The sequence below is a fragment of the Rhinoderma darwinii genome, chromosome 8 (assembly GCF_050947455.1).
Source record: "Rhinoderma darwinii isolate aRhiDar2 chromosome 8, aRhiDar2.hap1, whole genome shotgun sequence".
Taxonomy (NCBI): Eukaryota; Metazoa; Chordata; class Amphibia; order Anura; family Rhinodermatidae; genus Rhinoderma; species Rhinoderma darwinii.
The window spans coordinates 61661512-61680532 of NC_134694.1; the positions used below are offsets into that span (position 1 = coordinate 61661512).

The 19021-nt window shown below is 45.5% G+C and overlaps 1 protein-coding gene and 1 long non-coding RNA gene across 2 annotated transcripts in view; one reads left to right on the top strand and one right to left on the bottom strand.

Moving 5' to 3' along the window:
* The window catches only part of LOC142659486 (diacylglycerol O-acyltransferase 2-like), a 65187-nt gene extending 51830 nt beyond the window's left edge, over positions 1–13357 (top strand). Inside the window, exon 8 of the mRNA XM_075835660.1 lies at positions 555–13357. Within this exon, the coding sequence (XP_075691775.1) occupies positions 555–709 (155 nt within the window). The 3' untranslated portion in view covers positions 710–13357. The remainder of the gene's footprint in view (positions 1–554) is intronic.
* Positions 1–19021, bottom strand: part of LOC142659487 (uncharacterized) — a 79873-nt gene that overhangs the window by 34603 nt on the left and 26249 nt on the right. The gene's annotated exons all lie outside the window — the stretch shown is intronic.

Here is a 19021-nt window from a genome sequence, read left to right on the forward strand (position 1 = left end):
ATAAGCCCCTGAACTGTCAATGGGGCGTTTCTATCTAACTAAACGGCAAGGGGGCGTGATCTCTTCGGTCTGACACTGTCCAATCAGCTACGGACAGTGTCAGAGCGGCTTGCGCTGTGTTCCCTCCCGCGAGAACACACACAGACTGGTGGTTCTGCAGAGAGCATGCACACTAGTATGTTAGATCAGAATGACCAGAATGTCCATACACATCGATGTATATGAGTGAATTAAAGAAACATTAACAGCGGCAATCCTTTCATTCTCTCCTCCACCAATTTAGTAATGTTCCCAATCTGGCTATTTTTCACAGGCTGAGGAATGGGAATATATTTAACATGTTAAATCCTGTTCACACTTAGCAAAACAAATCTGGAACTATTTGAGGATCAAACTTCTATGACATATTTTAGCAGTTACGGATATTTTGGATGGAGTTACGACGAGCGTTCTCACACATCACGTCAGTGGCCTACTATTGCTGTGAGTTTAGTTTTATTCATATGTTACAGTAATCATCTCAATCATTTCTGCTTGTCACCCATTTTCCATAGTTGGAGAGCCGGTCACTGTGCCCCAGATAAAGGACCCAAGCCCAGAGATTGTGGATCGCTATCACAACATGTACAAATGTTCTTTGCTGAAACTTTTCCATGAGCACAAGACCAAGTATGGGCTGCGAGAGAACGCCGAGCTGCGCATCTTGTGACAATCACTGGAACGATCGAGTGAGAGAAGTAGTGAGAGTTTCCTAATATGAATTACAATGGCCATTTCCTTACAAGCCCTCCTTACACATATGTAGAATTTTTTACCTGCTTGTTAATATTGTTATTCCTACTACTCAAGGAATGAGCATGAGCTCCTTAGCAAAAGAGAATGATTGACTTAGCTGCATATATATCCCAAATATAGCTATGTACAGGACCTAGCCATATACCAAACATAGCTCTATGTTTGGTGCAGCCTTTTCTGTATATTACAGACACATACAATGAATACTAGGAATGCAATGCTGAGGAAGCTTATCATGCACAGCTTTATACATTTAATACATTGCATTTGTATATTAAGGCGTCCAAGTAAACGTGTTTCTTAAAAAATTTGTTTTTATACTTAATAAATAATTAGAAGAAAAATTAAAGTCTAATATATACGTGTCCTTCTGTCACCAATCTCAACAAACTACATTGGGCCAGATCTATAAAAATGTCACACAGTGCGGCTTAGGCCCCAATAATATCACATTTCTGCCCTAAGTTAATCGTGTATGTCGGGAAAGCTTCCGACGTACATAATAAATGTGTCCATAGGGCTTCATTAGCACGACGGAGAGCAAAAGAGGGTCGAGGCCAAAAGAGTGTCATTTTAGGATCATTGTAGGATCCTGCAATAAAGCGTATACAGCGTGGTATACGTTTTTTTAAACATGGGAGCCTATGGGTGATGCATGCCACTGTATGGCATCCATAACAGGTATATGTTTAACGGATACATCGGGAAGCTCCAGTCACTTAACTATTCTTATATGGACAGTTATATCACTGGAATCTCCTGCACAGGGCTGCAGGCAGCACCGCCACCCTCGTCCATGCTTCCAGGACTCCGGGCTCCCGCACCAGAGGGAGTCAGGTGACTTTCCTCTCTTGATTCACTAGGCCTCAATAGCATGGTGTTTATACCCCACAACCACCCGCACAGCAGCCCGGCTATCCTACTTTACAGCAGCCGCACTTGTAGACTTATAAGAACCTGGCCTTTCCAGATTTAGGACGCTTCGGATTCTGCTGTAACTTACATGTACATCATCACATTATCCGGCAGAAAGTTATGCAGTTTTCATGCAGTTGTTGTCTAGGACTTGTCACGATTTTAGGCTGCAGGACTAAAAAAACATGTAACTGCTACTGCAGTTTTTATAGATGCAGTTATAGGAACAATAGGAACTAACTTTGCATTTATAATTTAATAACTCAGTGCCATATTGTCTGCCAGTTTGCCTAATACTATATTGTAATAGGGCTCAGCCACGTTGTTGTTAAAAGTATTTGCTGAGAAGGTGGCAGTGGTACGTTGTCAGGTTCTGAGGACCAGTGGTCAGGATTATAAATTTTTATTGTGCAAAAATAAATACACGTCTGAAGCACGAGGTTCCACCTGAGGAAAACTGAATGGGATTTATACAGGCTTATTGAGGTCATTCTACTGCACCACTTACAGGACATGTGAACATGTGCTTAGAAGGGAACTTCCAAAAGAAGGGAGGAAATGCTCTTTAGTTTTAAGGAAACATTTGAAAAACATTTGTTAGTATCTTCTAAGCTGAAACACAAAGTGTAATGGTTCATAATCCTGAGGGATTCCAGACCCTACACTTGTGAGGCATAGTATTTGTTTTGACTAGACTGTACCTCTTAAATAGAGGGGTTCAGTTGTTATCACTTTCTTTAATGTAGTTAGTGATCTGAGCTTTCAAGTATTGGCATGTGGAAGAAATTAGCAAAATGCTTTACTTGGACTCTGGTGACATTGTTGGAGGGATAAACCCTCGTCGCCCTGCAGCGCAGGGACATGGTGCTGATGGCCGGGAGGAAGGGTTCGGGAGTGCGGCTCCCGCACCGACGGAAGTGCTGCCATTGTCATGGCGATGACACTCGCCTTGTCAAGCGTCATGACCCAGTCACTTCCTGTACAGAGCGGCAGAGGAAGTCTCTGTCGACTCTGTAAGGAGGGGGAAGGCGTGCCAAACTGACGGGGGTCATCATGACGTCACACGGGGGGGGAGGAGTGAGCAGTGGCACGAAAAAGGCAGAGAGGGAGCAGGGACAGGATGCCATTGAAAAGGGAGAGAAAAGTTAGATGCAGTGATCGTTAGAGCCGGAAACGGAAGGCTGCATGGCTGCACAGCCTGAGGCTGCACATACAGCTACCCCCTGAAGCTGTGGATCTAAGTGATACAAACTTGTGACTATACTAACGTATGCGATGTGATTTAATAATTATTGCAACTGTTTATTACAAAGTAAAGTTGGATAGTGTGTGAAGCAGACAGTGAAAAAACGACAAAAGACTAAACTGTGATTATACTGACGTATGGCGTGAAGAAGGTGTCATATAGAGATTCAAGTATATTGTCGTCACTGGACTGGCTGCGCTTTCAGGTGAGGCCATTGCAAGAATCGGTGTCGACTCTTCTCTCTTCAACCAAAGCAATTTGTAACCTTGCAACACCATCACTGTTATGGGGGCGCTATGTCTGGCACTTATAGGGACAGTGGCTGAAATTCATGAGGGCTCAGGCTGTCACTAATGATAACTCTTTAGCTAGGGCACTGTCGCTGACTCATTGAGGGCACTGACTGTTTCTTATGGGGGTTAGTTGTCTTTACCATGACTGTCCCAGAAAGACTTATTTGCTTCTTATGGTGGCATTTAAAAAGAAGCATGTGAAAAATCAACTCCAGTGTGCATGTGCATAAGTCGGGGGTGGGGAGAGTGTACTTTTCTATTTTTTATTTTAGAATGTTCGGTATAAGAATTTGATAAAAAACATTTCTTGCTCCGATTTTTGTCAGGGGCAGTGCATAGTTGCTAACATTTACATTTATTTTCTAGGGACACTTAGGGTCTGGCTTATGGGAGCGTGGCTTATCTGTGGGTGTGGCTAATGGCGCGTGTCTTTCTTCCCATAATTTCTGCATACAAATGAACAAAACTTTATGCACAAGTTTGGCTGACAACTACTATGGTGGCCAGTATATGTCTATGGTTGTTTACAGGCAGGTGATGTCTCACTTTATCACTAGGACTATGCGATATGTGCTGACCACTACTGGTAGTGTAAAAACCAGAGTAGATATTGCCACACTCAGTGCCCCTTGTAGATGGTGCCCCACACTGCCCCAGTAGATAGTGCCATACACTGCTCCCTGTAGATCTTGCAACACTGTTTCCTGTAGATAGTGCCACACGGCCGTCCTGTAGATAATGTCACAGTGCCCTCTGTAGATAATGCCACAGTGCCCTCTGTAGAGAGTGTACCAGTTCCCCCTGTAGATAGAGCCACACAGCCCCCCTGTAGATAGAGCCACACAGTCCCCTGTAGATAGTGCCACACTGCCCTATGTAGTTAGTGCCACACACCACCCTGTAGATAATGCTACAGTGCACTCTGTAGATAGTGCCACAGTGCCATTTGTAGATACTTCCACAGTGCCATCTGTAGATAGTGCCACAGTGCGCTCTATAGATAATACCACAGTGCCATCTGTAGATAATGCCAGTGCCCTCTGAAGATCGTGCCACACAGCCCCCTGTAGATAGTGCCACACAGCCAGGGCCGATTCTAGCTTTTCTGCTGCCTGAAGCAAAAATTGAATTGCCCCCCCCCCCCATGCTGTTCTAAATCATTAGCATCCTCCTCAAACTCATTCGGATGCGCCAATGCCTTATACTTCCTTGGCATGCGCTGTGCAGCAATGAAGTCTGACAAAAGAACGCCTCGCTTCACAGTGTGTGGCGCATCTGGGTGAGTTAGAGGAGACTGGTAGTGATGTAGAACAGCCAGGGGGCTGTCAATCAAGCATGGAAAGGTGGGTTTGGAGTCAGGACTGTGTGACTCTTCAGGATAGCGGCACCGACCCATGACCCTTTATAGAGTAATTAGCAAATGGCATGTGCCGTTTTAATCAGTTGATTTGATATATTTTGTGCATCTGAAAAAAAAAACATACAGAGGAATGTTTGGAAATATTGTCAGGTCATGTATTACCGCATGGTGGAGGTTCAAGGGGTTGAACCTATCTGACAGGTTCCCATTAAATATACAATATCTGGAAGTCCTGGTGCCATTACTTTGTCCTATGGTTTCTATGTATTCAAGCTGGGGAACTGATTCATCCTCTGGTAACGTGCACATGGCCTAATATATAGCTGTGTGGAGTGCCGTGTTCATCTACAATTGGACTGTATATATATATATATGTATATATATATATGTGGTAACGCGGGCGCCGAGTCGCGGTGGGCGGGGCTCTCTGAGCTGAAGTTGGTATTCGCGTTCTTTGGTCACGGTGGCGCACTTTCTCTTTCCCGCGCCTCGGGCCGCAGAACCAGTGAAATAAGTGTTGCTTGTGGGATACACTGTTCTCTGTCCCCTGGGATGTTATATGGTGTACCCCGAATAAGAATGTTCCAGGAGACAGGGTTCAATAAACTTTCACAGTAGTTTTACTGGGCACAATATGCTTGGTGGTTACTTTTGTCACAGAGGCAATGTCTTTAAGTAGTATAAACATATTACAGGGTATTGCAAATGGTGGTACCTGCTTCACCTCCCTGACTCTGTCTGTAATTCCTCCAAGTGTGCTGTGAGTTCTGCTCCTCTTTCTTCTCTATACTGTGCTGGAAGGTGTGCTGCTGACTGTCACAATCCAGTTGCACTATCACAGAGGAATGGTGTCCCTTGGGGATTCTAGGCTATGTGCAAGCTCCTTGCTTTGCTCTAGGCACTCTCAGTAGTGTCCAAGCTCCTTGTCTGGCTTCTGTGCCACATGCAACACACACTGACCTGCACTCCTTTCACTTCCACATGGCTGTAGCTGATCCTCTCACAGAATTCCTCTCAGTTCCACATGTCTGCTGCAGCATCTCCCTGAATCCAACTTTAGACACTGACTTGTCTGCTCTCCTCTGCCTGCACGCTGCTGAACACTTCTCCTCACTTCTGCACTGCTCTGCTTCACACACTGCACACTTCTCCTCACTTCTGCACTGCGTGAGGTTTGTTCCTGTGTCCCAGCTAGCTACACCCCTCCCTTCTCTCTGGAGAATACATCTTAAAGGTGAAGCAGCCCATTTATGTTTCTGCTGAGTCATATAGGGAAGTGAGTTCAGTACCAACCATGATTACAGAATAAAGCACATTAAAACCTGCATACTAAAGCAACAGTACAATGACAGTAAATAAACAGCAATTTTCCTGGGTATCACATTCGTCCCCGGTAAAATCAGGGTCGTCCCCAACACTGTCTCTCCTGCAACAAAAACGGGACAAAAATATGCAATATAACATATTCACATATTAAAGGTAAACTTTGCATCATAACAGCAAATGTCCATAGTGCATTCCTGAAAGGCAAAAATATTAAGGCAATACTGTAAAACTAGTGTCTCTCAATATATCCAGCAACAACGTCCATATGGCAAGACATCTTCTGGCACCATTTGCAAGGCGCATGGTACAGCCGACAATCCTTGCACTGCATTTCCATAGACTCAATAGAGATGTGGCGCAACGTGCGCAACTTGGGTTTCAAAGTAAAGTCCAGGACAGTCTCTGGGTCTCAAAAATCAAATCAAGGCTGCATCAGCCAACTGGGGGGGTCAAATGTAACTATAGGGCTCCATAGAAATAGTCTGTAGCATGGAAATGTCTATTCAGTCACAGTATCATTCAGGCATTTTACCTTTGGTGGCTCTCTCCGACCTTCTAGGAGGATCACAAGTAGTAGGGGGCTGAGAGTCAATAAGTTCACAATAGCTCGGAACAACTTCTGGGTGGGACTCAATCGGCACACTTTGGCTAGGGACAACTTGTGGGACACCTAGTTGCATCCAAGGACCGAAAGGCCAGCCAAACGGGAACAAGTTACCTGCATTTTCCATGGGGGACTCCAGTCTCATCTGGAATGGCTTCCTCTCTAGAGTCCTTCAACAGGCAAAGTTTCAGCTGATTACGGTGTACCACCTTGGTACTCTCTACGTTTTCTTTTCCAATCTCGTAGATTTCTATTTCTGGATGAGGAATGGCTTTCACAGTGTACGGCCTTGGTTCCCAATAGTCATCTAGCTTGCTGGTTCTGTGGTTCTTCTTTAACCAGACTCGATCTCCAACTTTCAAAGGTTCAGCGTTGGCATTGGAATTATAGTCCTCTTCTTGTCTCTGACGTACGACTTTCATCCGGTTCTCAACCATTTCATTGGCTTCATTCAGGCGACGCTGATGGTCTGCTACCCAGTCTGTTCGTGGTAGTGGATTGATGGTATCGCTGACTTGAACTTCCATAGCTATATCAGATGGTAGTTTGCCTTGACGACCAAACATCAGGAAGTATGTAGTGTATCCGGTGGAACAATGGACGGTATTGTTGTACAAATAAGTTAGTTCTGGAAGAAGAATGGGCCAATCTGCTCTTCGATGAGTAGGCACAGTTTTCAGCATTTCTATCAGTGTCTTGTTCATTCTTTCGCAGAGTCCATTGCATTGTGGATGGTACGCAGTTGTTCGTAACTTCTTACAGCCATAGAGGGTGCAGAACTCTTGAAACAATTGTGACTCAAACGCAGACCCTTGGTCCGTCAAAATCTGTTCGGGATATTCATAAGGTAGAACAAAGGTTTTCCAGAAGACTTCAGATGTGGTCTTGGCTGTCAAATCCTTCACGGGCATTGCTACAACAAACTTTGTGTAATGGTCAATGATGGTCAGAGCATGGGTGAACCCAGTTCTGCTTGGCTCCAGCTTCACATGGTCAAGTGCAACTAATTCCAGCGGCTTATGACTCACAATAGGATGTAGTGGCGCTTTCTGGCCAGGTTGCTCTCGTCGGCTCACTGCCCAAGAAGTACATTCTTGACACCATTTTTCAATGTCCGCTCTCATTCCAATCCAGAAAAACCGTCTTCTTATAGTGGCTTCAGTCTTTTGACACCCAAAATGACCAGACTGGTCGTGGTAAGCTTCGAGGACTATGCTGGCGTCCTGCCGGGGCACCACAATCTGATTCACACGCACATAAGTGATTGGATCTACAGTGCATCTGTATAGCTGACCCTTTCCTATGAATAGCCGTCTTCTCTGCCTTAACAGCTTGACCAACTCTGGATCGGCACTGATACGCTGACTCCTGCTGAGTTTTCTTCCAGATTCAAGAAGGGTTTTTAAACTTTCCAAGACTCTGCTTTCTTTCTGGACCTGAGCCCATGTACTTTCTCTGTTTGTAGATTAAGAGGCACTTGTTTAGATGGGGGCGGGGTTCCTCTCCTTGTTGTCATGGCATTTTGGTTGGCAAATTGTGCATGACCACGCAGACCCATTCGTGCCCTGCACCGTATCATAGTCTCTGTACCTGGTTGCAGCAATATTGGTCGTCTGTCAGTCACTCGGACCTTGCAAATTTCTCCATCTGGGTTGGCAAATTTCTGGTGTCCATGCGACAAGCGGAGAGTTTGCTGGATTACTCTTCCTTCTGACGATGGGGCTAAGCCCAGATCCTTCTTCAGGGCCACCATGAGTTCTTCAAAACAGTTCTGCAGCACATTCATGCCTAGGACCACTGGGGGAAATTCGTCATCATGAACGTCAACCACTATCAGGCCTTGTTGTGGTAGTTCGGTCTGTCCAACTCTGACTGTTGGTTCCCAATATCCTTGATGGGGAATGATCTGTCCATTACTGGCTATAACATTAATCCATGTTTATGGAGGTTTCAATAGCTGATCTAGCTTCCAATGTCGTTCATAATGTGACACTTGTATTGTTGTCACCTGCGAACCGGTATCTAGCAATGCTGCAAACGAGATTCCATCTATCTGGATAGTGACCACAGGACAGCGCCCAATGTATCGGGGAATCCACTCTGACTGATCTGGACCTATGCGCTCTCCTCCCGAGGGTTGGTCATTGGCCTGGGGAGATTCACATTTAAATGCTGGCATTCTCGCTCAATGTGACCACTTCTCCTACACCGCCTGCAAATGGGTCTTCCTTGGGAATCAAACTGGTCAGTGGGCCTTCTCCCAAAATTTCTATAACTGTCCCCACCGGGGCTGTAATGTTGCCTACCTCTCGGAGACCAGCGATCTTCATCTTGTCGGCGTTGCTGTTTAAGTTCTCTCAGCTCCCGGCACATTTCTGTCAGATCTTTAGCCAGTTCTGCAACCTGCACTTGCAACTCCTTTGCCACATCCTGCACCTGTGTCTGAGCACACTGCGTGACAATTTCGTTAATGCCAGACATTGGCGCTGCACCGCTGGGGTTCTATTCAGGGCGGGTTTGGACTGGGTTGGACTCTGATTCGGTCCCTAGGACTCTGATGGCCATCTCTTTAAAGTCTAGGAACGAGCTGTCAGGGTTCTGCAGTGCTAAGATTCTCAATTGCGTCTTTGTAGCTTCTTTCCTTGCTCCTTCAACGAATTCATCCCTCAGGGTTCTGTCTGTATTCAGCACTTCATGTGGATCCACTTGTTTAATAGCATGCAACGCTCCTGCAAACTGAGGGCAAAATTACGTAACGACTCACCAGGCTGTTGCTTCGTGCCAAAGAACCGCATCTTTAGTTCAGAGATAGTCCGGGTATCAAAGGTAGTGCTCAGCCTCTCAAAAATCAGTTCCACTGTCCGTTTTTCAGTGTGAGGCCAGGACTGCACCTCCCTCAAGGCTGCTCCTCCTAACTGACCGATCAGCATTTCCACTTTTTGCTCTACGGTAACCGGGTACAGCCGGAACATGGCTTGCATCTTCTCCTTGAAGTCTCTCAGGCTGTTTGCATCTCCATTATAGTTGGGGAGCCAGGGCGCTCCAAAATAATACGGCATCGTTATTGGCATTGCGTGCGCTGTGCTGGGGGTCCCACTGCTGCCTGGCAGTTCATGATCTCCCTCCATCGACATCTTATCAGAGACCTTCCGGTCGTGCTGTCTTTACTTAACAACAGTCTGTCCCTGCAGACAATACGCAGCAAGAAAACAGTGCAGTCATCCACTTACTGTCCCACACACAGAGCGATCTCACAGTCCTGCGCTCTCCAAGCGAATCGCGGCTTCCTTCACAAGATGGCTGCCGCAGGACCACCTGTTTAAGGTAACACCTCGTGGTACATCCTGTTTGTGACGCCAATTTGTGGTAATGCGGGCGCCGAGTCGCGGTGGGCGGGGCTCTCTGAGCTGAAGTTGGTTTTCGCTCCCTTTGGTCACGGTGGCGCACTTTCTCTCTCCCGCTCCTCGGGCCGCAGAACCAGTGAAATAAGTGTTGCTTGTGGGATACACTGTTCTCTGTCCCCTGGGATGTTATATGGTGTACCCCGAATAAGGATGTTCCAGGAGACAGGGTTCGATAAACTTTCACAGTAGTTTTACTGGGCACAATATGCTTGGTGGTTACATTTGTTACAGAGGCAATGTCTTTAAGTAGTATAAACATATCACAGGGTATTGCAAATGGTGGTACCTGCTTCACCTCCCTGAATCTGTCTGTAATTCCTCCAAGTGTGCTGTGAGCTCTGCTCCTCTTTCTTCTCTATACTGTGCTGGAAGGTGTGCTGCTGACTGTCCCAATCCAGTTGCACTATCACAGAGGAATGGTGTCCCTTGGGGATTCTAGGCTGTGTGCAAGCTCCTTGCTTTGCTCTAGGCACTCTCAGTAGTGTCCAAGCTCCTTGTCTGGCTTCTGTGCCACTTGCAACACACTGACCTGCACTCCTTTCACTTCCACATGGCTGTAGCTGATCCTCTCACAGAATTCCTCTCAGTTCCACATGTCTGCTGCAGCATCTCCCTGAATCCAACTTTAGACACTGACTTGTCTGCTCTCCTCTGCCTGCACGCTGCTGAACACTTCTCCTCACTTCTGCACTGCTCTGCTTCACACACTGCACACTTCTCCTCACTTCTGCACTGCGTGAGGTTTGTTCCTGTGTCCCAGCTAGCTACACCCCTCCCCTCTCTCTGGAGAATACATCTTAAAGGTGAAGCAGCCCATTTATGTTTCTGCTGAGTCATATAGGGAAGTGAATTCAGTACCAACCATGATTACAGAATAAAGCACATTAAAACCTGCATACTAAAGCAACAGTACAATGACAGTAAATAAGCAAAAGACATGTGCATACACAGAAGTATGAAACAAGGTGTCAATCAAACATAGCAAATTAGTACACATTTGTGAGTGATGATTAATTTTGGAGTATTATTATATACACGTGTATAGCCTAAATCCGACTCTTCTTTTTTGTACTATATAATATTTGGGGTATATATCTTTTTTTGTATTTGTGTCAGTATATACTGCTCCCAGGCATTGTATTCATACATATCAAACCTGCTGTGTCCCCCACTGTCCTACTACTCTGTTGATTTTAATTGTCTGTTTACAGCTGTTCTTGTTTTTAATGGATTATTAATAAAGATATTGATATTCTCATTTTGTTATCATTTGACATTTGGAGCTATATAGTTATAGAGATTGGCTGTACACTGTAGATATTGCCCAATAGAGCCCCCTGAAGATAAAGCCCCTGTAGATAATGCCACTCACACTGTTAAAGGGATTGTCCACTACCGTACAACTGATGACCTATGCACATGATTTGTGGGGGTCTGACATCTGGACCCCGCACCGTTAAGCCACTCCGGCTGCCTCTGTGCACCGGACGTACATGCTGGAAGCAGTTGGCTCCGGCCACGGAATAGCGGCCGAGCTGCAGTACAATTCAAGTGAATAGAAGCAGAGCTGCAGTTCTGCAGCACGGCTGCTATGCTATGTACGGAGCCAACTGCTTCCGGCTCCGTACATTGCATAATGGGCAATTACATCCGGTGATCGTAGGCCACCGGAGTGACTGATCGGTGCAGGGTTCGGATGTCAGACCCACACCAATGATATACTGATGACCGATCAGGTGGATAGGTCATCAGTTCTCCGGTAGTGGACAACCCCTTTAACTAAAAAAACAAACAAATGTTAGATGGTCACCTGATCCTGTTCCCGCACCGTCCTCTAGCAACGCAGGCCTGCTCTCTAATGAGCAGGTCTGCTGGAGCTGAATGATGCAAGTGGCGTGATGACGTCACCGCGCCACCTGCGTTATTGAAAACAGCGGAATGGCAGCGGAATGGCAGGGCAAGAAACGAATGTACAGTACATACATTAAACACTACACATACACTATACACTACAATACATACATTACACACTACACATGCATTATACACCACAATACATACATTACATGCTACACATACACTATACACTACAATACATAAATTACACACTACAATATACACATTACACACTACACATACACACATTACACAGCACAATATACACATTACACACTACACATGCACTATACACTACACACATTACACACTACAATACATACATTATACGCTACACATACACTATACACTACCATACATACATTACACACTACACATGCACTATACACATTACAGACTACACATGCACTATACACTACAATACATACATACATTACACACTAGACATACAGTACATACATTATACACATCAATACATACATTACGCACTAGATATACACATACAGTACATACATAGCACACAATTACCTTTTGTGCAGGCTGCTGCCGATATGGATTTTCTCTTGCTGTGCAGGGAGGCTCTGGAGGAAACCACTAGTAAGTGTTGGTGAGTCCATCATGTCAGGATTTCCCTTCAGTTGCAGAGCAGACACCCTGCGCGCCTCCCTCTCCGTCCCGACACTGAGCAGGATTGCATTAAAATGGCGACGGGAGGGTGGAGAGCAGGGGAGGCTGGTCAGGGAGGGGTTATTAAGATGGCACAGGAGAGATGTGCTATTCTTAAGGAGGCAGCACATCCTGCAGCTGCTGTGGAGGGAACCTCAGCCATCGGCTCTGTAATGCCGCCCCCTCTGAGACACTGCATGGTGCCGCCTGAAGCCAGAGGCTCAACTCGCCTCATGGTAGATGCGGCCCTGCACACAGCCCACTGTGGATAGTGCCACGCATATCCCCTATAGATAGTGCCACACATGCCCCCTGTGAAGGATGATTTATTTGCTTATATTCTCTGTATGGAATTACATTGTGAATTATCAAGCAGGATGCCGAATTACTAAGATATGTATTATGTGAAAGTGATGATAATGTTTAATGATTTAGTTTCGTGCAGCAGCCATCTTGTCTGGAGTTCCCATCTTGGTTCTTTTGTAGTGAATAGAAAAGTTTGTTCCTTTAATACAAGTAATGTTGATTTCGTATGTTTTATCTTTGACCTTGGTTCCCATGCGAAGATGGACAGGGAGTGAGATGGGAGGATGGCAAGTATACGTGAGGGAAGGTCTCCCCCATCTCCACGAGAATATTCTATCCAAGAGAGAGATAAGACACTTGTAAACATAATGTGTGAAGAATTATAATGATGTATCTGGGATGTATTTTTATTGTATGCTTTTTACTGAATAACAAATATTGTTACATTGTCTCTGATTGGTTTACCTCAAGCCTACACCCCTTCTGAATTTCAGTTTAACAGTTTGAGTTTGGTAATAAATCCTTCAGAGGAGCATTTTGAACCTTTCAGCGTGTCTGTGTGTTTTCTTCTCCTCTCTCGATATATATCGGTGAAATATCCTAATTAGGATACTGACTAATGGAGTCTGGCCTTGAGAGTCTGTTGGGACTCGTATAAATTTCAGTCTAATATATTTTGAGCGATGGATTTCCACGACAGTAATGGTGCCGAAACCCGGGAAGATTGCACGTCTGATAAGCTGTCACTGGAGAGGTCTGGCTTTGCATCTGTGAATTACAAAAAACCGCGGTAGGTAAGGAGCTTATTCCTACACCATTCACACATGTATTGCGTAAGCCTTGGAATCTAGCTGTCAGACGTCACTTCTTTATGGACGAGACTCCTTAGTCAGAACGGGTTGAAAGATGGATCCAAAAAGGTATGTTGAAGCTTTTTGTGTGATGAAGGATTGCAGGTGTGTACGTGATCTTAAACTGTTGATATGAAAGACATGAGAGAATTTTTGCCAGCAATTATATTGTTAACCTCCGCCTTTGGAATGCAGTGACGTAGCGCATGGCAGAGAGAAGTCGTAACTCACATGTGAAGTATTTGAAATGAAAAGATTGTAGTCTGGACTGTGAGTAAAAAACAAACTTCTGCTTGCTGCTTTGTTTTAGCGTAATTTGTTATTTAGCTGTGTAAAATTGTTGAGGATTAATAGTTGTTCTGTTACCCGTTTGTCTGGGATTATAGTTGGGAGGTATTGACTGTTTGTAGGTGAGAGAAGTTGGATAGTTGTGAGTAATATCATGTAGTACCACAGGGGCTTCAATGGTTAAGTCCTGATAATGTAGAATCCAGTGCAAGGAGAAGCAATTGTGTCTATATTGAATTTGCACTCAATACCATTACCCAGTGCAACAGGGAAAACTTTGAATACTGTATTAGAAAATCATTTATATTTTCCTGGCTCATTGCCAGACAGTGATATTGTGTGTAAGGGTCCATAAACCAGTTGTATGCATTGCCAGACTGGCATAAGGTGGGAATCAGTACAGACTGATTTCTAGCACTTGATAATCCGGCATATACACTTTGATGTAAAATAACATCCAAGTAATTAAGTCTGTAGTAGTATAACATCAGACCGCTGGATTGAATACCGTTGTAATATAACATCCTGTATTCAATGAATGACCCTTACACTTATCCCAGGTGCCACCTGTGTCGTAGTAGTAATTACAGTGAAGAACATTGGTATTGGATCAGACCCATAGCCCGTAAAGAAATTATCACCAACCTAGATAACAGCCCCCTAGACTACAACCCACAGAGTGAACGGCTGAGCGGGGAGGATAATATATATATGTTACCAGATATAATTTGCATGTGAAACCATTGCAAAGTGCTAGAGGAAAGAGTTTGGGATATATGCTACATCACGGGCTGTATGAACCGAAAGACACACCCCGGCAGCAAGTGTTCTGCATAAATTAATGTGACCAACTCCTGCTTGAATCAATGGAGGTTCATGAATGTCGATTGTGTTGAAGAACTTGCTCTTGTAATTGTTGATTGGCAGCATTTTGTCTGTTCTTGATGTTCAATACAGTGAGGGATCAGAGGATCCTACTGCTAGAATGTCTGGAGGAACGACTTTTGATATCGTATTGGTAAGACAGTCTAGGAGATAGACTGGTCTGAGATATCTGTCGGCAAACATGGCCTGTTTGCCTGGAGGTGGGGGATTTACCGGAAATCACCCTACTGTTCTCCGACCATGGGGTCAGGAGGAAGTTGGACAAAGATACTTTGGGGCACTGGTCCCGGCCAACATTAGAATGAGCAAAAGGAGCTGGGGCTTTAATTATAAAGTATGTGAAGGCAAAATAACACACTGAAAAAAATTGTTGAAGAGGCTGGCAGCCGTAAGAAGGATATTTGCATGTGATCAGGTGATTACAGGTAGTTACAAGTAAGATGATGTGAGAAAGAACAATTTAAATACAGGTGTAAATTTTCATTGGAAGAGTGAAGAAAACGGAGCAGCCAGGTACATTGCAGTAACTAACGTGGGACAGAACGGGGGGAGTGTAATGTGAACATGTGTGATGTGATGAGACATCTGTGTGATGTGTGTAATGTAACATGTGTGATGTGATGAGACATCTGTGTGATGTGTGGAATGTAACATGTGTGATGTGATGAGACATCTGTGTGATGTGTGTAATGTAACATGTCTGAAGTTTGAAACTAATGGCCACAATAAAAGCAGAACTATATTGTATGTTTCCTATTTTTAACAGCAGTAATGTCTAAAAATGTTAGTTAGTGCCACACACTGTTCCTTGTAGATAGTGCCACACACACCCCTTGCAGATAGTGCCACAAACCCCCTTGTAGATAGCTCCACACACACCCTTGTAGATAGCGCCACACACAACCTCCTGTAGATAGCATCACCCACAACCCCCTGTAAATAGCACCATACCCTTCTAGATAGCGCCACACACACCCCCTTGTAGATAGTGCCACACACAAACCCTGCATATAGTGCCACAATCCGCCCTCTAGATAGCGTTCCCCCCCCCCATGTAGATAGCGCTACACACACCCTACCCTGTAGATAGCGCCATTGGGGCTCCCTCTAGGAGTGGAATCTCCAGCCAGAGCATTGCCGACGTTGTGGTCGGGGATTCCGGTCCAGGAGAAGCCCCTGACGTCACTGTCCATATATTTACAGGGACGTCAGGGGCTCTCTCTAGGAGTGTAATCCCCGGCCAGAGAGTCAGCAACACTCTGGCCAGGGAATCTGCTCCTAGACAGGGGCTCCCACTAGGAGCGGAATCCCCAGCTACATTGGATACCTACCTGAATTGTTTGTTTGTAATAATGTAGGTGTATGTTCTCCCCATGCTGGTGTGTATGTGTGAGATAGGGAATTTAGATCCCATTGAGGACAGGGACTGATGTGAATGATGATAATCTCGGAACAGACCTGCGCAATATGTTGGTGCTATATAAGCAACAGAAAATAAAACATAGGTATAATAATGTATTCAAATCCACACAATATAGTCTTGACAACTAAGGACAGTCCCAGAGGCGTAACTAGGAAAGACTGGGTCCCATAGCAAACTTTTGACTGGGGCCCCCCCTCCCCTGGGTGTCACACAACCCCCCCTTGTAGGTAGTGCCTTTTTTACAGCCCCCCTGTAGATAACGCCATACAGCCCCCCCCTGTAGATAACGCCATACAGCCCCCCTGTAGATAACGCCCTACACCCCCTCTGTAGAGAACGCCATACAGCCCCCCTGTAAATAACGGCATACAGCCCCCCCTGTAAATAACGCCATACAGCCCCCTGTAAAAAACGCCATACAGCCCCCCCTGTAGGTAACGCCATACAGCCCCCCCTGTAGGTAACGCCATATAGCCCCCCTGTAGGTAACGCCATACAGACCCCCTGCAGGTACTCTATACAGCCCCCGTGTAGGTAACGCCATACAGCCCCCCCTGTAGCTAACGCTATACAGCCCCCCTGTAAGTAACGCTATACAGCCACTCCGTGTAGGTAACGCTATACAGCCACCGCTGTAGGTAACGCTATACAGCTTCCCCTGTAGGTAACGCTATACAGCCCCCCTGTAGGTAACGCTATACAGCCCCCCAGTAGGTAACACTATACAGCCCCCCCCCCTGTAGGCAGTGGCGAATTAAGTAAACCATAGGCCCTAGGCTGTTATCCAAACTTGGGCCCCCCTTCTCCACCGCCGCCCTGTAACTATTGTTAACACTTCCTTTTTGTCCAGACATTAACAAATGGGTGTTACTACTCCCCTTGTCAAAGGCTATGTCCCCACATACTGACAGTCTCCAACCATCGCTGACAGTATCGCACTGTGTAGGGACACATTCTCCTAACAAGGGGAATAGTAACACTTATTTGTCTATCAGTCCTGGACTGCACAAAGACTTTGTGAAATACAAGGATTTCCTATAATAAACATGTCAGTAGAGATGACAGATTGTCTATAAATCTAGTGACTCACAGGTGACGACGTAGTTTTTTTCCTCTTTTCTTCTCCATCCAGTCCAGACTTCATGACGACTTTTTCCGGCGATGACCCATTTCTGCAGAATTTGCCACTCAGATGTCTTTGGCTCCTCACTTTTCCAACATTTCCACACCTATAATCAAAGATAATGTTATCATGGTGCCACACACTGTGCTCCTAAATATAATAGCACCAAACACTGCGCCCCTGAATAAAATAGTAACAAACGCTGGGCCCGTAAATATTATAGCACCATAGACTGCGCCCCTGAATATAATTGTGTCAAACACTGTAGATAGCACCACACACAGCCCCCTGTAGATAGTGCTACACACTGACCCCTGTAAATAGCGCTACACTGTCCTCCCTCTCTGTAAATAGCGTCACATATCCCTCCCCCTCTTGTATATAGTGCTACACAGCAATCCCCCTTAGATATAGTGATACACAGCGCTCCCTTCTATATAGTGCTATACAACAATCCCCCCTTGTAAATAGTGCTACACAGCGTCTCCCCCCTTGGACCTGCAGCTCTTGTAATTGCTCAGTATAATGTCCCCCATAGCAGCCCCCACAGTATATTGCCACCCATAGCTGCTACACAGTATAATGCCTCCATAGCTGTGACACAGTATAATGCCCCCATAGCTGTGACACAGTATAATGCCCCCATAGCTGTGACACAGTATAATGCCTCCATAGCTGTGACACAGTATAATGCCTCCATAGGTACGTACCTAATAAAAAAACAAAACATAATTACTTACCTATCCCGGTTCCCACGACGGTGGGGGATGCTTCTCCTCCTCTGCACTGTCCCGTGAGTGACTCCGTGCAGACAGGTGCGATGACGTCACTACATCGCGCCTGCCTGCGACGAGCCGCTCACGGCAGAGTGAATGCTGTAGCGAGGCTCCAGCATTCAACCCAATTGAATCTCTGTCCTGCGCACGCAGATTCAGTTGGAAGCGGGACAGCGCGGCAGTTAGCAGCACTGCATAGTTTTTTAAGATTATGTGCGGTTCTGGCCCGAACCGCCCATATGATAATCCGCCATTGCCTGTTGGTAACGCTATACAGCCCCCCCCCCCTATAGGTAACACTATACAGCCCCCACCCTGCAGGTAACGCTATACAGCCCCAACCCCCAAAAAAAATCCAACCTATAGTGTGTCCTACAAAAGACATGTATCCCCTATCCACAGGATAGGGGATACATGTGTGATCGCTGGAACTGATAGGGAGAACAGGGGACTGAAAATCCCCCCCAATGTTCTCCATGACTAACCTCTGACTTCCGGCGTCTGCGCAGCTCAATAAATATTAAAGGAGCGCAGTGGCGGACACAGACTGCAAAAGGCCCCTGTGCAGATAATGTGCCAGGGCCCCCCCGCCCCCCCCCCCCAATACCGACAAAGTTACCTAAACATATATATGCATATAAAAATAAACCTTACTAATAAAAATTATGAAGGAAGATTTATATTGTACATTTTATTACCAGTTTAGAACACAAGTAACACATTTTTTTCCGGGTTAAATTCTTATCTAAACTAAGTCCCTAAATGTGGGCAAAGAAAATGAAAAACCTATACTCACCTCCTCCGGCGCCTCCGTTCCCCCTCCGCAGCCCCTATCCCTTTCTGTGTTTACAAAGCTGCTGTGGT